This window comes from Cavia porcellus, unplaced genomic scaffold (assembly GCF_034190915.1).
Source record: "Cavia porcellus strain 051 isolate PalLab524CR breed Dunkin Hartley unplaced genomic scaffold, mCavPor4.1 scaffold_3, whole genome shotgun sequence".
NCBI classification, from domain to species: domain Eukaryota; kingdom Metazoa; phylum Chordata; class Mammalia; order Rodentia; family Caviidae; genus Cavia; species Cavia porcellus.
This window is the reverse complement of record NW_026947486.1, coordinates 67,707,823-67,726,875: the sequence shown is the minus strand read 5'-3', so window position 1 is coordinate 67,726,875 and position 19,053 is coordinate 67,707,823. Positions and strand designations below refer to the sequence as shown.

The following is a 19,053-nucleotide window of genomic DNA, read 5'->3' as shown; positions in this document are numbered from 1 at the left end:
CCTCACAAGCCTTCAATTTGAAGTCCCTTGATAGGAGGTGGAAAGAGGGTAGAATTTGTCTTCCTACAAGAATGAGCTATTCTTATAGCCACAGACAAGAGAGCTAAGGATGAGGGCCTCACCCTTGCTGAACTCGGTCTCCTCCCTCTGTGTCTCCTAGGAGCCAGTATCACAGGTGTGCCTGGGCCTGCAGGCCTTCCTGGTCTCAAAGGGGAAAAGGGATTACCAGGAACTGTCACTGGTGCTCCAGGGAAATCAGGTCCAAAAGGACAAAAAGGTGGCCGAGGTAAGTGAGCCCAAGTCAGCCTTGGAGAAGCTGAATGAGCTCTTGTTGAGGAGCCTGGTTTGTTGTTCATTAAGGCTATGTGGCTCATGACATGCCTCCACATCTCTGGGAATCTCAGAATCCAACAGAGATTAGCTGCTGAGAAAGAGACAATAGGCTATGTCCATGACTTTCCAGTGAAAGAATGTCAGGAAGCAGGATGCCAAGTCCCCTGTAGCCTCCAGATCCCTCTACTAACTGCGCGGCCTTTCTTACTTGCTTGGTCAGAGCCTGCGTTTAACAGTCCTAAGGGACAGGGCTTATCGACTTAAGAAGCTGGCCAGAATTTCCTCAGTGTCCAGTATGGATAGTGCTCCCAGGGTCCTGGGAAGATATTATGGTTGCTGGAAAAAGCCCAAGATGATGAAAATAAATGTTTCCTGAGGACAGGACTGCCGCACACACTCAACTGGGATTCATTGGCTTTAAGAGAAAGCAGATACCTCCCTAATCTCAGCCCCTGACTCATTACATTGCCTGAAGTCTTTTTCCATACCTCTGTTTTCCCTCCTCTCAAAAATCAAGAAGGAATTCTCATTCTTCAACTTTCTTCAGAAATGTCCTGAGGACCCACAATTGTTCCACTCTGTAAACCAGGAAGTGAATTCAGTGTGGCAGCCTGGCTAAGAATAAGAGCGCTGAAGTCAGACCAGCAGAGTTCAAATTCCAGCTTACTTCCCACTACCTATATGACCTTGAACAATAAAGTTACTTATCCCCAATTCCAAATGAACTCACATTTTAATTTTCTATAAAATGATGTAATAACAGAACCTAGTTCACAGGATTTGTGAAGACTCAATGGATGAGGTAATGTATATAAAAGCACTTAGCTCAATGTTGCACAAAGTAGGCACTCAAGAAATGCTGGCCATTATATCATTGCATTTAACCCGGGTAAATTGTATTTGCAAAATATTCTGTTCCTCTTATCTCTAGGGCCTTGGGTCTTCTCACATTTTCTTTATGTTTGTGTCATGTTCATTTATTCACACATTTACTCATTTGCTGCTGCATTTCAAATTGATACATCTGGTGCTTCTGTTTACTCTTCCCTTTGGTCTGGATCAATTTTTTCCCTAAAAGCCAGCAACTACTCCAGAGGACTCAGAGCAGGGCCCCAGCCTGCAGAAAGATTAGGTTTCTTTCACATGGCAGAGAAGAGGGAGTCAGATAGACACAGGACATTCCCTTTGTTGTTATTGACTGCGAATACCTGGTCATTTAATTATTCAATTCTTTTCACTGAAGCAATAAAATCAATTGCACATATAATAAACAGCACATATCAAGATGGATACATTTCTGGAACATAATGTTGAGCAAAAAAAGGCATGACACTTGGTATTATTTAACTGATAAATGTTAAAAATAAACAAAAACAACCAATATATTATTTATGGATACAAATATTCATGGTTAGACTATGATAAAAATGAAGGGGATGATGACCACAAAATTCAGGAGTCTTAGAAAGATGAAAGATGACACTTAGAAAGATGAAAGGGGTCTTGCTCAAGAAAGTCAAAGGTCATGCCATCTTTTTTACTTAAATGAGGTGTGTCATCATGCTTGCATTATCTTTACGTATCATTCATAGATTTTCTGTGGCATTCTCTCAATAACTAATTAAAATAATTTTACTTAAAACGTATACAGCATGTATCATTCCCCCACAGGCACTTGTCCATGCCCTAATAAGTGAAAGTCAATGCAAAACAAAGCTTTACCCTGAAGAAAATTTCATGGAGCATTCACTGTCTTCATAATACCTTTTGTTAAATAATTTTCCATTACACTAATGTTTTCATGTTTGTACTAAATATTTAGTCTACATTTGTATGTTTAGTTTAAGACTTTGTCCCTGGGTTGAGTTGGAAAAATAGGACATTTAGCATTTATATGTACCCATTGGAAGTGTTTTACTCTTAAATATATGATAGTTTGCACTGCTTGAGATCAGTACTGCCTTTGTTTCAGATTTGATGATATACTATTATAATTATAAAATCAAGAAACAGTTCAATAATGGAGGTGACTTCAAAAACTAGTGTAGGAACTCCTATATTCTCTGCTTTGCCATACTATATTGTATGTTTATACAATACATATATATACATATATATACAATGCATACATATATGCATGCATAAAGCTGTATTTTAAGGAAAAAGGAATACATCTTTTTGGATCTTTGACTCCATGAAAAAGAAAAATAACTTCAAAGACACCGAGGCACAACCAAATAGTACCATGTAACTCTATCACTAGTTTTTCTTCTTATAATTTTGTGCTTTCCTAGACTTAAAATTTTAAACTTTTTGTCTTTAGATTCAATTAATAATAAAAGATCTGTTTTAAACACTTGAATTAGCCAATCTACCATCTTTCTTTACAAGTTTACATTAAATGGATACAAGATGAGAAAGTCAGTATTAATTTTTTTATTTTGTCACCAGAAAAATATTCTCATCCACCAGAACAGTTCATCAACCTGTTTGGATCAAATTCTCATCATTTGAATATTTTCTAGGATATGCTGAAGTAATGCATGCATTTCTTAACCTCATGTATAATATGAACGTCTATGTTTATATACAGAGCTTCAGGGTGTTTTATTATCAGGATTACCATCTGTGTATATAACATGAATATTAATTATTTTGTAATAGGATGAAAATTTTGTTTTTTTTCTTTTATTTTAAAAAGGAAAAAAACCACCAACAATAAAAAACATAGATAAGAAAAAAAGAATCTCTTTTTCCTTTTAAATAAAATTTTAAAAAAAGAAGCAAAAGAGACAAACAACAACACAAAACTCAAAACAATAACAACATAAACTTTCAAAATAAGATGATAGGAATTTAACAATGGTTGTTATTTTGCATAGTTATCTTCAAAAGAGTTGCTTAGATGATCAGATACAGACATGCAAAATTGATCTAATCATATGAGTATTAATTGTTCTGTTCCAAGAACTAATAGAATTAGTAGTATAATCATCTTAGCTATCTTATGAAAATTTTGTTTTGAATGTATAGTAGAATTTGCTGTACAAACAGAAAACATTTAAAAGAGTGTTAAATGTTTAGCAAACAATTGTTCTGTATCCACTCTAATAAATGGACATTCTCTTTGGCCAAAAAGTTTGGAAGATATTTAATACAAGGAAATTTGTTCTGTAGGCAATTAATCAACCATTTGGGTAATATGGATTTTCTATGAAAGATTGCTTTACAGTTTGCCTAGAAGCCCTAGGTGAGACCTCTAAAACCTAGAAGACACAGAAAGACCCAGAGCTCTTGCCATTTCCATTCTGACTTGGCCAGGCCCTTAAACCTACCTGTATCCATTACTTTTGTGCAGCATCAGATATAACCAGCTAATATATGAAATGTGGTTTCACCAGGACAATAGTAGTCCTAAGAACATGGAAAATTTATATTCCAGCTGTTTAGTCATGCCTTCTTTTATTTTCAATTTGGAGGAAATGGGCCTAAAACATCTCTATTTCCAGCAAAATTGGGGAGCTAGGACTTTCTGCTGCTCTACACAGTTGGAAAGGGGGCATTTGAGCCCTTCTCAGTTCTTTTGTGCCCTTAATGAGAAGAAAGTATGAAAGAAGAGCCCTCTGCTGGTGATCGCTAGCCTGGCTTCTATCTGTTTCCAATTTTTCTGAAAGACTGTGAGCCTCTGCTGGGCATGCAGAGCCCACCAGGCCCCTTTTATTTATTCTTTGCAGGTTTCCCAGGTCTCCAAGGCCCTGCTGGCCCCCCCGGTGCCCAAGGCATCTCCTTGCCCTCAATCATAGCGGGACAGCCTGGTCAGCCTGGGCAACAAGGCCTAGATGGAGAACGAGGTAAAGACAGGAAGTCCCAAAGAGGACTGGTGAACCCATTTAATTGGAAGGAAGATCCTATATACAGTTGCTAGACGTGTATGGGCCTATTTGTTCTCACTCTCCCCCACCCTACCCAGCCACAATACAGGGAACTAGAACTGTTAGCATTTTGCTGTAAGGATTTGGGAAGGTCTCCACACCAGGAGTTCACAAATGTCAAAGAAATATTCTCTGTCTTAGGAGTGAGCTTTGGCTTCCCAGCAGTCTGTAGGCCTTCAGTAGCTGCTACTTTCTGCTCACTTGCCTCTTATCTCTGCCTGTCTTATCCCTAGGCCGCCCAGGCAAGCAAGGGTCCCCAGGGCCCCCTGGGCCATCCTCAGATCAAGGCGACCCTGGAGACCCCGGATTCCCCGGAATTCCTGGCCTTCAAGGGCCAAAAGGAGACCAAGGAATCCCAGGTTTTTCTGGCCTCCCTGGAGAGCTAGGACTAAAAGGTATGGCTGCTTGGTTCACCACTAGGCCCTTCCCAACTCCAGTCAGAAATGGCCCTCCCATAGCCATGTGAAGAGAGGTCAGCTGATGGCGCTCTTCCCTGCCTCCTGCTACCTCATCTCCTCTCTACCATCACTACCTTCACCACCACTATCATCATAACAAAGCCTGACTTGCTTTCTTTTGGACTTTACCAGGCATGAAAGGTGAGGCTGGCTTCATGGGAACTCCAGGGAAAGTTGGGCCACCTGGAGACCCAGGATTACCAGGGATGAAGGGGAAGGCAGGGCCACGAGGTGAGTTGGAAATATGTGCTGGTCTGAGCCTGAAATGGAAGGAGAAGTAAGGACTGGGGATAAGATTTTTTTAAAAGTCACTGCTCGTTATGCCAACAAAGCCCAGAAGCCTGAAACAGCTAAAAAAAAAAAAGCCCCTCACCCCAGGAGGTAGTTTTTCCACATGTATATAAAAGGAAGCTCTTAACCACCAAGACTCAGTGTCACTGCTGCTTTGCCACTATGGATCCTGCCACACATTTCCTCTGTATTATTTTTCTCTTTCTCTACAGAGAAATAGCTGGTGGGCAGAGTTTACTCACAGATAACCAATCAGTCACTTGCTCAAAACACAAATGAAGAGCCCTTCTCTCTATTTTTTTACCATCCCCATCCCCTGCTCAACACATCTAGTTCATTAGAAAGCCCTGGAGCATCTATCTTATAAATACACCTGCATCTGCTGTCTTCACATCACCTCCATTGCTATATCAAGGTCCAAGCCACTACAGTTTCACATGAATGACGCCACACACACATATACACATCCAATCATCATTTTTCTATAGTGATTAATAAGAACATAAATCATAATTCGCTACTATGGCATAGATATAAACTGTGGCCCATAAAGCCATAAGTGATGGCCCCCTTTGCATATTCATACCAGTCCTCTCTTACTGCTGTCTTTCAGCTGCACTGAACCCCTTCAATTTTCTAATAATCACAATTGTTGACCTACCAAAGAGCCTTTGCATATGTTAGTTTTACTTCTTGAAATGTCCTTACCCCTCTTCTCTTCAAATGACTAGCTATATTTCAATGATTTTAGCTTAACTGTCGCTGCTTATGAAAGGCCACTGAGTGCTTTCTAAAATGTCTATGCTCCTTCCTTTGGTCACTGCATTATTTGTTTCCTTCATATCTCTTCTCACAAGTTTCCCAAAGAATAATGGCATTTGTCAGTAGACCATAAGCATCTTTATAAAGATGTATCTTACTAACTACTCTATTCCGAGATCTCCTAGGACCCTGTTACATAGTAAGCACCCAAAAAATACTTGTTCAATGACTTGGCAAACAAATTATCATCAAGGTAGCTACCTTGGGTCAGCCTCATAGGCTATGATACTAACTGAACATGTGAGTTAGACACACCCCAAGTCTCTTTGGTACTGTGTTCTAACAAGCATGGTGTGTAAGGCAATGGCTCCCTCTTGAGTCAGAACAAGTGTAACAAATGCTTAATTGCCTGCCACCTGTCAGGTTCTGTACTGGGTCCAAAGGAGTTGAATATGACTCAGTCCCTGCCCATGAGCTACCAAGCCACTGGAAGCTAATTGGCAATGAGAGTACTGTGTAGAGTGTAGTGACAATCATCCTGGAGCTATCTCGTGAAGACTGCAAAGAGTGCAGAAAGCTAATAGTTACAAAACAGAAAGGAAGACTCCTTAGGCTCCATCCTGCCCTCCTCCTCTATTGTCCTCAGCCATTTCCTCCATGGCCCACAGGCTCTCCAGGCCTTCAAGGTGCTCCTGGGAAAACACCAGTTGTGGAAGCTATCCACGTTCCTCCTGGACCCTTGGGTCTACCAGGCATCAATGGCATTCCAGGTCTTTCAGGAGACCCCGGGCCACAAGGCCCTGTTGGCCCACAAGGTAAGGATGGCATCAGAAAAAGAAGACTTCTTAGGAAACCAAAATGGCCTTATTAAGAGGCAGAAGTAACTGGCTAGGAACACCAGTTCCAAGGGAGCACCTTCCTCCAGCATTTCCTCTGCTTCTTCACAAGGCTCATGTGTTTCTGACCAGGGAAGAGAGGGCTGGTACAGCCAAAAAGGCAGTGGTTGTGTCTGGCTTTGGAGAATGTATTACCAGAGCATGGCCACTCCTCCAGCAAGCTTGTTCTCTAAAGTGCTTCTTAGATATTGAGACAGTGTGGTGGCAGGTAAAGGGCAGCAATAGTCTGTGGAGAAAGTTAGGGGCTAGTTGACAGGAAACCTGGCATCCAGGGTCCTGCTTTGCTTCAACTAGAGTAAGTTAGCAGTTTCTCAGGGACTTAGTAACTTCATTTTTGAGTGAGATGCTGGCATTACCCCACATCACTCCCAGGGAAAAAGTGGTTGTGTGAGAAGCTCAGAAAGGTCAAGTGGGGAGTACCATGCCAGGGCACAGATGTTCCTGGGAACTTGGGACTATCCCAGACAGGCTTTTACTCTCCTGTAGTGTGCACACCAGTTCAACAGTCAGTGTTCTCTCTCCTGGTGAATCTTGGACATCTTTTTTCCAAAAAGGGTGCTTCTGAACCCTCTACATCGAATTGCCCCTACCCTGTTGTGACCTTTATCTCCTGCAGGTTCCAAAGGTTTACCTGGGATCCCTGGCAAGGATGGTCTCAGTGGGCTTCCAGGCCCACCTGGGGCTCTTGGCGATCCTGGTCTTCCTGGACTTCAAGGTCCCCCAGGATTTGAAGGTTTGGTGATGTTTTTATTTATTTATTTATTTAAGAGGAAAAAGAGAAAAACACAAAACAAAACAAAGTGGTGTAAGGGTACACGTAATACAGAACTACAAAAAAAAACATAACAGTAAGAAATCACCTGTTAATAGATTACATATTATCATCTTGAAAATAGTTGCTCAAATCACAGTATCAAAGCATACAAGGTGGACATTCAAACTGGTGATGTCACCATAGGGGCAGAGGGCTTCTTTGAGGGGTTAAGGATTGGAAATGAGTCAGAAACTCAAATGTGAAACTCAGTTAACATGGAAGTAGAGCTTAACACTCCAAGGAATCTCAAAAACTTGGCTGCCATCCAGTTACTCCTCTGAGCCTGTGAAGGGAAGCCCAACATCTAGAAAACAAAGGACTGTTCCAAATCTTTTTATGGGCCCTCCTCCAGCTCTTAAGAGCCATGACTACACTATAGCATGGCCTCCTGCCCTGCACCTCTCCCTGTTTCACCTAGAGATTCTAACATGGATGGGAAAGGGTGGTTCAAGGGATAACAATGTCTGAGATAAGTCTATCTGTCCATACCTCTCTTGGTAACCTTTCATTTTATACCAAGGATAGCTATCAGTTGTCCTCAGGAGAATACAGTTCCAAGGCTTCATGGGAGATTGTTGCAAGCCATTGGCCACATATGCCATGGGCCAAAGAGAAGAGAATTTCATCCAAATGCTCTTAGCTCTGCTCCAATCCAGCAGTTATCTCCTATAAGAGTCTTCATGTCAGAGCCTTAGCATGATCCTACCACATCCCATCATTCCCACTCATACAGAGTCTAAAGATAGGTGACCAGGAAGGAAAGGGAAACCTAATAATGCACTTTTAAAAGTGAGAACTCTATAGTTGTCTACATCTAAATTGGAATTCTAATTCTATCAATTACTAGCTGTACCTCAGTCTTCTTGTATATAGATTGGGCCAGGGTCATCATAAGGGTCATGTAAGGTAACACATGCATACCATGTGCCCTGCACAGTTTTATGCTGTCTCCCTCTCAGGAGCACCAGGGAAGTCGGGCCCCTCTGGGAGCCCTGGGAGGCCTGGACACAGTGTGAGAGTGGGCTACACATTGGTGAAGCACAGCCAGTCAGAACAGGTGCCTCTATGCCCCATCGGGATGAACCAGCTGTGGGTAGGTTACAGCCTGCTGTTCGTGGAGGGCCAGGAGAAAGCCCACAACCAAGACCTGGGTAAGAACTGGTCCTGACACCCAGCCCTCGCCACCTGCCCCCATAAGACCAATATATAACTACCTCCCTTCTCCCAGCCTTCTGGGTCCACTATTGTGTACAGGGTTCTAACTACCAGTTCTGGAATCAGGCAGATCGAGGTTCAAATGGTGGTGCCACCACTTACTAGACATGTACCATAGGCAAGTCATTCAACCTTTCTGAGCTTCTATTTCCTCCTTAATGAACACAGCTAATTCTAGTACACTAGTATGCGGTATGTGAGTTACCCAGTTTAAAATGTTCAAGGATTAGTAATTAGTAGTGACAATAATATCACGAACTTCAGGCCTATGATGATTCCCAAAAATTAATTGCATTATGTGAAGGTGTGATAATTCTTGTAGGCAGCCTCAGTCTATTTAGTGCTAGTTTTACAAAGCATATTAATTAGAGAGTGACTGAGTGTATAAAGATTCTCATCATTATCAAAGCATTTATGGTAGGATTTGATGTACAGACTTCCTCATATGGATAGTGTCAGAAGACTAAAGGAGAGCTACCCTGGTATGGTCAAGCATCTGGATGTATATCCAAACCACCAGCAAGTCCAGTCCTGGTAGTTCTCCCCCTCAGCTGGACCCAACTTGTTCTTGTCCACCTTCTCCTTCCACCAGGGTTTGCTGGTTCCTGCTTGCCCCACTTCAGCACCATGCCTTTCATTTACTGCAACATCAATGAAGTGTGCCACTATGCCCGACGCAATGATAAGTCCTATTGGCTTTCCACTACTGCCCCCATTCCCATGATGCCTGTCAGCCAGACCCAGATTCCCCAGTACATCAGCCGCTGCTCCGTGTGTGAGGCGCCATCGCAAGCCATTGCTGTACACAGCCAGGATATCACCATACCACAGTGCCCTCTGGGCTGGCGAAGCCTCTGGATTGGGTACTCATTCCTCATGGTAAGGATCTGCACTCCCACTGTACAGAAACAGATGACCAGGGTTGTGGGAGAGCACCTCTGACTTGCTCCCAGACTCCAGGCACAGTTGAAAAGGAAGGGAAATGTTTAGCTAGGGCTTTGCTAAAGATCAAAGAATCTAGTTCTGCATCAAGGACAGGTAGTTCTGGGTATGAGGGGAAGACAGGATTTTGCACCCAATGTTCCAAGGTAAGAGAATTTATGATCATAGAACAAGATCCTATCATCTATTAACTATAATCTGAGGGGACAATAAGGGACAGACTGTCCCCACTCAGGGCCAGGACACACTGGTCAGGTTGAGCTTGGCACTTCATGCTATACACACTTTTCCATGCCTTTCCAGTTACTGCCACTTTTCCTGAAATGCCCAGATTATGACATACTATGTTTATTCTCCTTGCTGAAACTTGTGCTGCTTTTCCACACTTGTGGCAAGACATTCTGTTTGTTGCTAATAAAGAAAACGTCTCTGAGCTCAAGGAGGCATTGAGTCACTCACTTGGTATTCAGTGAATATCATTCATCAGATAAGAAGTCAGGTTTTAGAGCCAGGACAACTCCCAGGAAACCCAACGTGGCAGCCACTAAAGTGGCCAGTTCAACCAAAGCATCCTGCTGAATCACTGCGGCAAGAAAGTGAGGGAGTATCTTTAAACAGTTTGTAAGCCATAGGCTCCCTCACATTGGTGTACCTATGTGGGGTAGGGTGCTTCCTTGTTATGCTCTGTGTTTGCACAATGGGCAGTTTATTCCAATGTACTGTTACTTCACCTATCATTCTGTCCCACCTACCAGCCAGGCCAGCAAAAAAGGAGAAAAGGGCCCCAACCGCAAGAAATCATACAAAGGCTGTATTACTAAATTTTATGTGCTCTGTTCATGGGAGAGTTTAGCTCTTATTCAGAATCTTTTTAGTCTTACTTTGTACATAATTCTAACAAACAAGATTATATTTCCTGAAAATCAGAAAGGGTGAGAATTTAGATTACCTAAAAGGTATTTTGAGGCAATGGGTAGGCTAACTAAAAAAGAGAATAGAGAGAAAAAATGATTTGAAGATGGCCAGTTTTGCAAGCTGCATGCGTTGGTACAGGGCCCTTGCAAAACTGTCCTCCACAAAACCTGATATTTGCCATGACAATCTTGAGTCATCTGCAGTCCACAATACAGTGTCTGCCGTTTAGTAAAGCAAGAAGTTATGTCATGTGTTTTATAGTTTTCTATTCTGGGGGTCAAAATGAGGAAAACTTTGATGCTTCTGTTATAAGGAAGGGTCACTTGAATGGTTACTTGAAAACTCTCACTGTCTCAGAGTTCTGCAAAGTAAGGAATCCTACCTGGGCATATATTCTTTGTCCATTTGCTGATACAGGTGTGCATTAAGCCTCTTCCCTACCCTGTGGTCCAAATAACCTAGCTGAGGTGAAGGCTAGGGCAAATGAGGACTGCTGTCTATGAGTACAGTGACTGGAGACTGCCAGTTCATAAGTGACCCTGAAAAGTGAATGGTGAGGGGGCTCTCTGCAATGAAGGTTGAGAGATTTAGGCCAAATACACAGCCTTCTTTCATTCAGCAGGTAACAAACACTGTATGTCATGCTAAAAGGTATTGCACAGACGGAAAATATAAGTAGTCTCAACAGAGACAAGCAGGCAAAAGCTATTGATAGACATGCTGCTAAGGGAGGGTCCATGGCTGGATGAATGTGTACAATATTGTTCAAGCTTTTCCTGCTTAGAGTACAGGGCACAGTAGACAAAGGGCTTAGAGAACTGCATTTAAGAATTTGCCTTAATCCCCCTGTTCTCACATTTATTCATCCCTGAAAATTGGGGGAGGGATATATAACACACCTTCAAACTCAATAGTGAAGCAGCAGTTTGGGAAACATAGGTGGAAATGTAGCCACTGGCATGACAGCTGAGGAGAGAACAAAGGAGCGGGGAAGGTATGTTCCTGGCCCTGAAGGCTGCTATGAGGGAGGATGGTGAGCGGTTCCCCTAAAACACAATTTTTGCCACACTGGCTAGCCAAAGGCACAGGATGAGCCAAAGGACAAGGGCTGAGAAATGGAGCAACAGTCCGCCTGTAGCCACAGAACACTCATGACCTCCCTGTGCCAGGCCTCAGCTGGCTCAACTCACACCCAACCTCCTTTCCATCTGTTTCAGCACACTGCCACTGGGGCCGAGGGTGGAGGCCAGTCCTTGGTTTCCCCAGGCTCCTGCCTTGAGGATTTCCGGGCCACTCCTTTCATCGAGTGCAGTGGTGCCCGAGGCAGCTGCCACTACTTTGCCAACAAGTACAGCTTCTGGCTGACCACCGTGGAGGAGAGGCAGCAGTTTAGGGAGGAATCTGTGTCGGAAACATTGAAAGCTGGGCAGCTCCATACCCGGGTTAGCCGCTGCCAGGTGTGTATGAAAAACCTGTAAGGTGGCACCTACCACTTTGCCCTTTGTCTTCCCCACCCCTCACAATGGTCCCCCCTCAAGTCTCAACAGTTGGAAGAAGGCCCAAGCTTTTTTGGCTATCTGTCAAGTTATACATTGGAGTTTCATTTGGGCTGGACTGCTGGACACTGGTCACCTCAACCCTCAGGCCATTAGATGATCCCACCCTGTGAGAGCTATTGTCCCAATGTCATCAACCTGGTACTACTGTTCCATTTGGGTGTTTGCATGTCTATTCATGGTACCTCAGATTTGCTGGACCGCCACTTTTTTAAGACTGCTAGGTGCCTCACTATCTTGATCAGAAATCTCTTCATAATAGCTAGGACTATTAAAGTCATTTTGCTATGTCTAGAAGTTACCACATATTATTTGGCTTAAGCCAGAAGCCAGTGTTTCTACATTTTAAAAAAGTTACCTATCTGAACATTCACAGATGGCTCAAGTGTGCAAAGTGCAAGTCCTCACTATTTCAAGAGGCCCACTGTGTCTAGGAGGGCAACAGAACTGGAAGAAAATGCCAGCCAGTAGCCTAGGGTGAGCCATACCTCCTTCCAAAGTGTGCAAGACTGGGTCCCTCATTGCTTAGGAAGGCTTGATGGCCAATAGCCCCTTAATTTCATATGGTCTTAGACAAATCACTTCCTCCTCATTGGCTCAGTCTTCTGAGCCAGAAGACTTTGCTTGAACCACAGGAGAACAGAAAACACAATAAATGTGGCCCGGGTCATAAAAGGAAAGGGGAATGACAGCCCTTTCTTGTGGGTCATGGGTAGAGGAGTAGATGAGTAAGGAAGTGTGAGTTTTGATTTTGACTCAAAGAATAAAAAGGTAAACCTCATTTACTTTAGCTCAATTTCTCAGAAGTCTGTTTATTCTAAATACCATCCAGATGTATTCCATGTGGTAAAATGAAGTGGTGTGTTGGTTTTTTGTATTCTGAGGCTGAGGCTTTCCATTGAAATAGTCATCCAACTGCTTTTTCACAGGTGTCCTTTTAAACTATTTTAATATGCTTTCAAAAACTCATAAAATTTAGCACACTTCTCTCATCAACCATCAGTAGCAAGCCTGAGTTGGTTATAAAATGGATTCTGTTTGCAGGATTTGTTTCAGCCATTTTCTCAAATCACCAGTTTCACAAGACACTTTTAGCTATGTTGACATGAGGCAATTCCTTCCAGGTAATTCTGCTTCTTTAAGTATTATGTAAACTGTACAAACACACATGAAGCACAATCAGTATAAGCTGAACTACTGTAAACTTCACTTCCTGAGTAATAAGCATGGTGTCAACTTTGTACATACCAAATAAAATGAATAAAATATGAACATTTGACTCAATGTTTGTTGCTGAAAACTTTTCTAACATGCACTCTCACTAAACTCTATAATTAAATATTAAGGCAAGAAAAAACTAGAAAGTAAAGTCAAACAGTAAGCAACCCTACAACGTGCTTCAAGATAAGCCTACAATTGTTTATATACCCATCACATTCTAGAGTTCAAGAAATGAATTTCCAGACCTATGTGGCCTCAGCATCATTTATGAATAAATTAAAACTAGAGAAATATTAAAGTCATTAAAATCAAATCTAAGATATATGAGTGTGTATGTACATATATTTTCATATCTATGTATATACTTAAGTATGTGAATATATGCATAAAATACATCATCTGGAAAGATAAACAAGAAATTAATAACACTGGGAACTTTCAGGGACAGGAACTGATCTGTGCAAAGGAGATATTTCACTGAATGCCATTTTGGATCTTTTGAATTTTGAACCTCTGGAATAAATCACCTACTGGGAAAAAAGGAAAATATTCAGCCGAGGGAAACAATTGAATTGGTTGGTGTTAGTTTGCAAACCCCAGATGCTGGCCTCCTGGTGGGAATATGTTAAGGGTGGGAGTGAAACACAGAAAGTTAAGAAGGTAAAGAAAGGAAAATAGAAAGATACTGCAGAGACTTCAGTATCCTCACAGAAAAGTGATTAGGAAAGTTCATTTGATGAATATGTGTTTTAAAACTTAGAAAATTAATAGTTCTAAAGTGGTTTGGAATTGTATTTATTGTATGGATTAGCTGTCACCACATGAATAATTCTAAGTATCTGTCAACCAAAACAGTATAATTCAAACAAATTTATTTTTAATTCCTCAAACATAAATTAACAATGTAAGTAATTGCCAAATGATTGTAGGCAAAGTCCAGCCCTCTGGAATAAACTTTTATTGGATTAAAGCCCTGCTGTGTTACATGCATGTTGTCCATTTCTGTCTCTGCACTTCCATAGCACAGTGGCTGTAACAGAGGCTACATGGCTTGCAAAGCCTCAAACATTTACTATCTGGCCCTTTACAAAAAAAAGTGTACTGACCTCTGATTTAAGGAGCACAAGTTGATTAAAAGACAGTAGGTTATATCTGTCAAAAATATCAGTAAGGATGAAGAGTGAAACCCATAAAATATGGAAGCTCCTCCAAATAGGAAGACAACTGAGAAGTATACATTTGACATCATTTCTTTGGCAAATGTTTTGATATAAATTATAATTATTTATTTAATTTTAAAATTATTATTATTATAGTTATTTATTTTTGGGTATCAGGGATTGAATTCATGACCTCATGTTTGTCAGGCAGGTTCTGTGCCACAGAGCTATATTCCCAACAAATTATAACTATTTAAAATACACATTCAAATAAGTTAACAAGAACTTTTTCTCCCTGATTTACTTTATTATTTAAGCAAGAAAAAAGATTGCCTCTTAGTATTTAGACCAAAAGAGGTCACACCTGAAAGAGTGAAGAACGGTGTAACCATCTCTCATCTGCCGGTGCTTGAAACAAATAGGAGTTGCTGTCTGTCTTCTAAATGTATTCATTTCAGCTACTGAAGACTTAGTGTAGCCATGTAAGAACAGTTGGGATGCAATGGGCTCCTCCTAAGCTTTCTAATCCTAGACTCCATGATTGTTCTGTTTCTTCCTAGGGAAGGGTTGTCATTTCTTTGTTTTTCATTTTTGGTTGAAACAAGCTAATTGACTCCATCATAACTGCGATCAAGTTTGTATGCTGTTGGCATATCAGGCACTTGCTGACTAGCAAAGTTTTATGTAACAAATTCATGTTTCTATGGTGCCGGATGGAAGTCAGACTTCCAAATTGAGTTCCCACTATACTACACATTCAGAATCTCAAAATCTTCTTCCAGGTCAAAGTCCTCCAGTTGTTCAGAAGAGTCAATGAATTCTATTAAAATACAGAAATGAGAAGAAAAGTGGGATTTGGGTTGATGTGATCAATCAATATATCACTGAATCATTTTTAAATCACTTTGCCAAAGAAAGGGTTGTCTGCAGACTTACTTAGTATTCTTTCCAAATATTAGAAATTCTGTACAAAGACTCAAAATAACCACACTGGGCCAGATCAGTGATCTGGCTCACAATCTGCAAGCTCTTCGAGATACTTTTTGAATCACTCACAGCCTCTGGTTTATTACTCTCAATGAGATCACAAAACAACACAATTCTAGACACCTTGATATTTCATAGAACCTTTGTACTAAGCCCATGTTCATCATTCTTTAAAACTGGGAAATATCAGCTCATCAGAAGATTAACATAATTAGCAAAATCATTTGTTGAACAACTTATCTGAGTAGGAATTTTATTTTCCATAGAAAGTATGAGCCAGGATTGTATCTGTCTCATATAACAATTGCTACATGTGGATCTTCCAGCTGACAACTCCTGAACAACACCTTACCTGCCCCAGTGGTTGTCACCTCTGGTTTTGTTGGAGGTACAAAGGGAGGCCAGTGTGGTGGATGTTTCTGAACTAATTCAAACATCCTTAAATTCTCCTTCAGAATTTCCTGGGGAGACACAGAAACAGTTGTAAATCCTACAGAGTGACTGTATTTATGTTCAATAGGTGATCTATCACAAAAACCCTAAAAGAGTAACCAGGGGACTGACAGGTAAGAAAAAAGGGCTTAGGGGGCTGGGGATTTAGCTCAGTGGCATAAGCGCCTGCCTTGCAAGCAGGCAGTCATGAGTTCGATCCCCGGTACCGATAAAAAGGAAAAAGACAAAAAAAAAAAAAAATTAAAAAAAAATAAAAAAAGAAAAAAGGGCTTAGTAGATAAATGTATCCTCTACTTGAGCTATGTGAAGATATCAGCTGTATTCAATTCTGGATCCTGTTGGCCAGGCAGGAAGGCCATTAGAAGGAGTAGCTGATCGAGCCCAATTGCCCACACTCTGCCATGCAGCTTGAGTACTGTGCCAGTTGTATAGGCCAGCTCAATTTAGGTGTGAGATGTTCCTGAAGTATTTATTTCAAAAACAGTTATTTAATCAAATTAAATGGAGAATACTAGTACATATTAGTATCGTTTTAGTTATAGACCAACATTTAAGTCATGTGAGCTAATTTAAATGGAATAATCTTTTCACAATATTCTCATTCTATCTTTAAATGTGATAGCTATACAGTATTGGTACACTGTGAAATCTAAGTATTTCCTTTAAAAATAATTCTCTATTCTAATCTCAGTAAATTATTACCTGGGGTCTCAGATTCAGTTAGGAACACTGGTGTTAATTATTTGTTCACTTGTGAAGAAAAACCTTTTCTTATTCTTACAAAGGTCCTGGACTCTCATCTCTCCAATCCTTCTGTTTCACAGATAGAACTTTGTGTTGCTTGACATGCAACCTGACTATTTAACTACCACTTATGATCTCCCTTTGGTCTTTCAATAAGCATTCTGAAACATTTTCCATCTACTGGCATGTGTTAGAGCTGACAAGGAAGGAGTCATACACAAATACTGATAACCCAGTGAAATAATTTCCTTTTACACAAGATACCAAAATGAAAGAAGAATTTTATGCAAATTATTACAAGTTGTAATTCCTACAAGTGGTGGCACGTCTATATTGTTATGCCTATATTTTATAAATATGAAAGTTAGTACAAGGACAAGCTGTCTAAAACATGATGGAATATTTAAGCTGTTAATAGACCACTAGGCAAATAGAAAAATGTTTTTAGTTTCTTTAACCATCTAAGTATCATGAACATAGGAAGGAATGACAGACTTAAGGCTAAGAAATGTAAAATTGGCATTTTGGGGTTAAAATAGGATATTAACTAAATATTCCATATGATTCACAAGTATGATGAAATGAAACATTGTTCCACTACTAAGACCATTACGCACCTGACATATTAAGCATGTTTGAAACAAAAGCTTTGCTTTGCTTCCCCAGAGTTGTGCACAGTTCCTAACATATGACATATTCTTTGCTGCCTTTTTCTTTATTGCAATACAATCATATCAGACTAGGTTTATGTTACTTTGAAAACAATCTTAAAAATGAATCTGAGTAGCTTTCATTTGTAAGACTGAAAAAAAGTACATCATTACCTTCTGAACAAGGCTACACCAGTTATCAAAGTCCTTTTCCTCTTTGCAGAAAAATCCCTTGGGGGAAACAAAAGAATACAACTTAGAATTACCCTGTGTATTGCAAAGTGGAGCTGTTGGCCCCAAATTAGGAGGTGGCCCACTGTCTCTGGATGTTTCTTCCTAACTATAGAGGAAGAATGGCTTGGCTTCTTTCTCCTAGCTCATTGCATCATTTGTTCACAGACATTGGTGTTTCTGTCTCTTTCTGTCTCTGCAATTCTTGTTCTCTGTTCACTTCCCCTGTTCTTCTCCCTTATGCTATGAGTTACTTTAACTGGAAGATTAGTCTCCAAAGCATGGGGTTAATTCCATCAAATTTGGTGTGTGAAAAGACACAACTATAAAAATATTCTATCAAACCAGCAAACAAAAGTCAAATATTACTTTTAGCTAGAGGCAATACTTAATAAGGTGGCTTTGTCCTTCAAGAAATTATCTGTGAGAAAAGAGAGAACTAGCAGTCTTCTGTTCCATCCTAAGGTCATTCCACAGTAGTTTAAGAATGGCCTAAAACAAGAGGAGGACTATAGTCTTGGTCCCTGGAGCTCTGACAGTTGTATTAAACAGGAAGTCAGGATGCAGGCATATCTCAGAATCACTGGCTACTTCACAGGAAGATGCCCCTTTAACGTGTGCTTATAGGAGTCATACTTCTGGAGAAAACCTGCAACTTCCTGTATTGTATGCATCAAAAAAGATTCACTGTTCTGGGGGGGGGTTTAGCCCCTTTCTCATCTCTAGCCATACGCCATATATTCCTTGTGCTCATACAGAAACAATTTAAGGGCAAGAAGGAAAAAGGGGAAAGGTGATAAAATAATAACATTTATATGATTCTTAACACATCAGGCCCTGTGCTAAGTGTCTTACAACACAGCACCTCACACAACCCCATGAAAAAGGAAGTACTGTTTTCTTAATACTTAGAGAAGACTGAAGCTCAGAAAGGTTAAATGACTTTCTCTAAAGCAATAGCTATAGTAAGTTACAGAGCCTGGGTTCTAACTCAAATAGTTTGGCTTCAGGATCCATTCATTTCCCAATATATTAAATTGATCCTCATGGGGATGGTGAGCAGATATACTCTTGCCACACTACCTAACAACCCACAGAACCAGCATAACTGGATGGCCTTATATATCCTGGCCCACCCAACTTTCAGATACTCACCAATGCTACAGAAGGATCTAAGTTCAATATGTTCATCTGCTGTGGAGACTGCAGGCAATGAAAAGTCTGGTCATTGACTGTTCCATTTTCTTCAGTGTCAACAAAAGTCTGGGTTGTGTGAGGGTCCAAGAAGATGAGCTCATCACCTGTTTTGAATGAGATACGCTAAACCATTGAAGAACTATTGGCCCCAGGCCCACCCCTATCCTTGGGAGGAGGCATCCTGGTTCCCTAATCCCTTCCTTGATGACAATGACAATGAAATGACAGAAAGCCTGGAGCCAGGGTGAACATGCTTGAAGAAAGCCATTTGTACCCAAATCTAGTCCTTCAATCAG

At 40.8% G+C, this 19,053-nt stretch overlaps 2 protein-coding genes across 6 annotated transcripts in view; one reads left to right on the top strand and one right to left on the bottom strand.

The window, feature by feature from the left end:
• The window catches only part of Col4a6 (collagen type IV alpha 6 chain), a 381,091-nt gene extending 367,705 nt beyond the window's left edge, over window positions 1-13,386 (top strand). For all 3 annotated transcript variants that reach the window (XM_013150206.3, XM_013150205.3, XM_063246264.1), the window contains 9 exons: window positions 161-286; window positions 4,068-4,184; window positions 4,499-4,660; window positions 4,856-4,954; window positions 6,445-6,591; window positions 7,289-7,405; window positions 8,446-8,637; window positions 9,294-9,580; window positions 11,776-13,386. In XM_013150206.3, the coding sequence (XP_013005660.1) occupies window positions 161-286; window positions 4,068-4,184; window positions 4,499-4,660; window positions 4,856-4,954; window positions 6,445-6,591; window positions 7,289-7,405; window positions 8,446-8,637; window positions 9,294-9,580; window positions 11,776-12,036 (1,508 nt within the window). In that variant the 3' untranslated portion in view covers window positions 12,037-13,386. The remainder of the gene's footprint in view (window positions 1-160; window positions 287-4,067; window positions 4,185-4,498; window positions 4,661-4,855; window positions 4,955-6,444; window positions 6,592-7,288; window positions 7,406-8,445; window positions 8,638-9,293; window positions 9,581-11,775) is intronic.
• Window positions 1-19,053, bottom strand: part of Atg4a (autophagy related 4A cysteine peptidase) — a 107,730-nt gene that overhangs the window by 36,678 nt on the left and 51,999 nt on the right. For 2 of the 3 annotated variants that reach the window (XR_010046618.1, XM_023564168.2), the window contains exons 10-12: window positions 18,716-18,861; window positions 17,504-17,560; window positions 15,835-15,943 (exon numbers count right to left, since the gene is read on the bottom strand). Coding sequence is in view for 2 of the 3 variants with exons in the window: in XM_023564168.2 (XP_023419936.1) it covers window positions 15,835-15,943; window positions 17,504-17,560; window positions 18,716-18,861 (312 nt within the window). In the remaining variant the exon portion in view is untranslated. Of the gene's footprint in view, window positions 1-14,114; window positions 15,316-15,834; window positions 15,944-17,503; window positions 17,561-18,715; window positions 18,862-19,053 lie in introns of those variants that run through there. The other variant, XM_003467579.5, reaches the window with a different exon arrangement.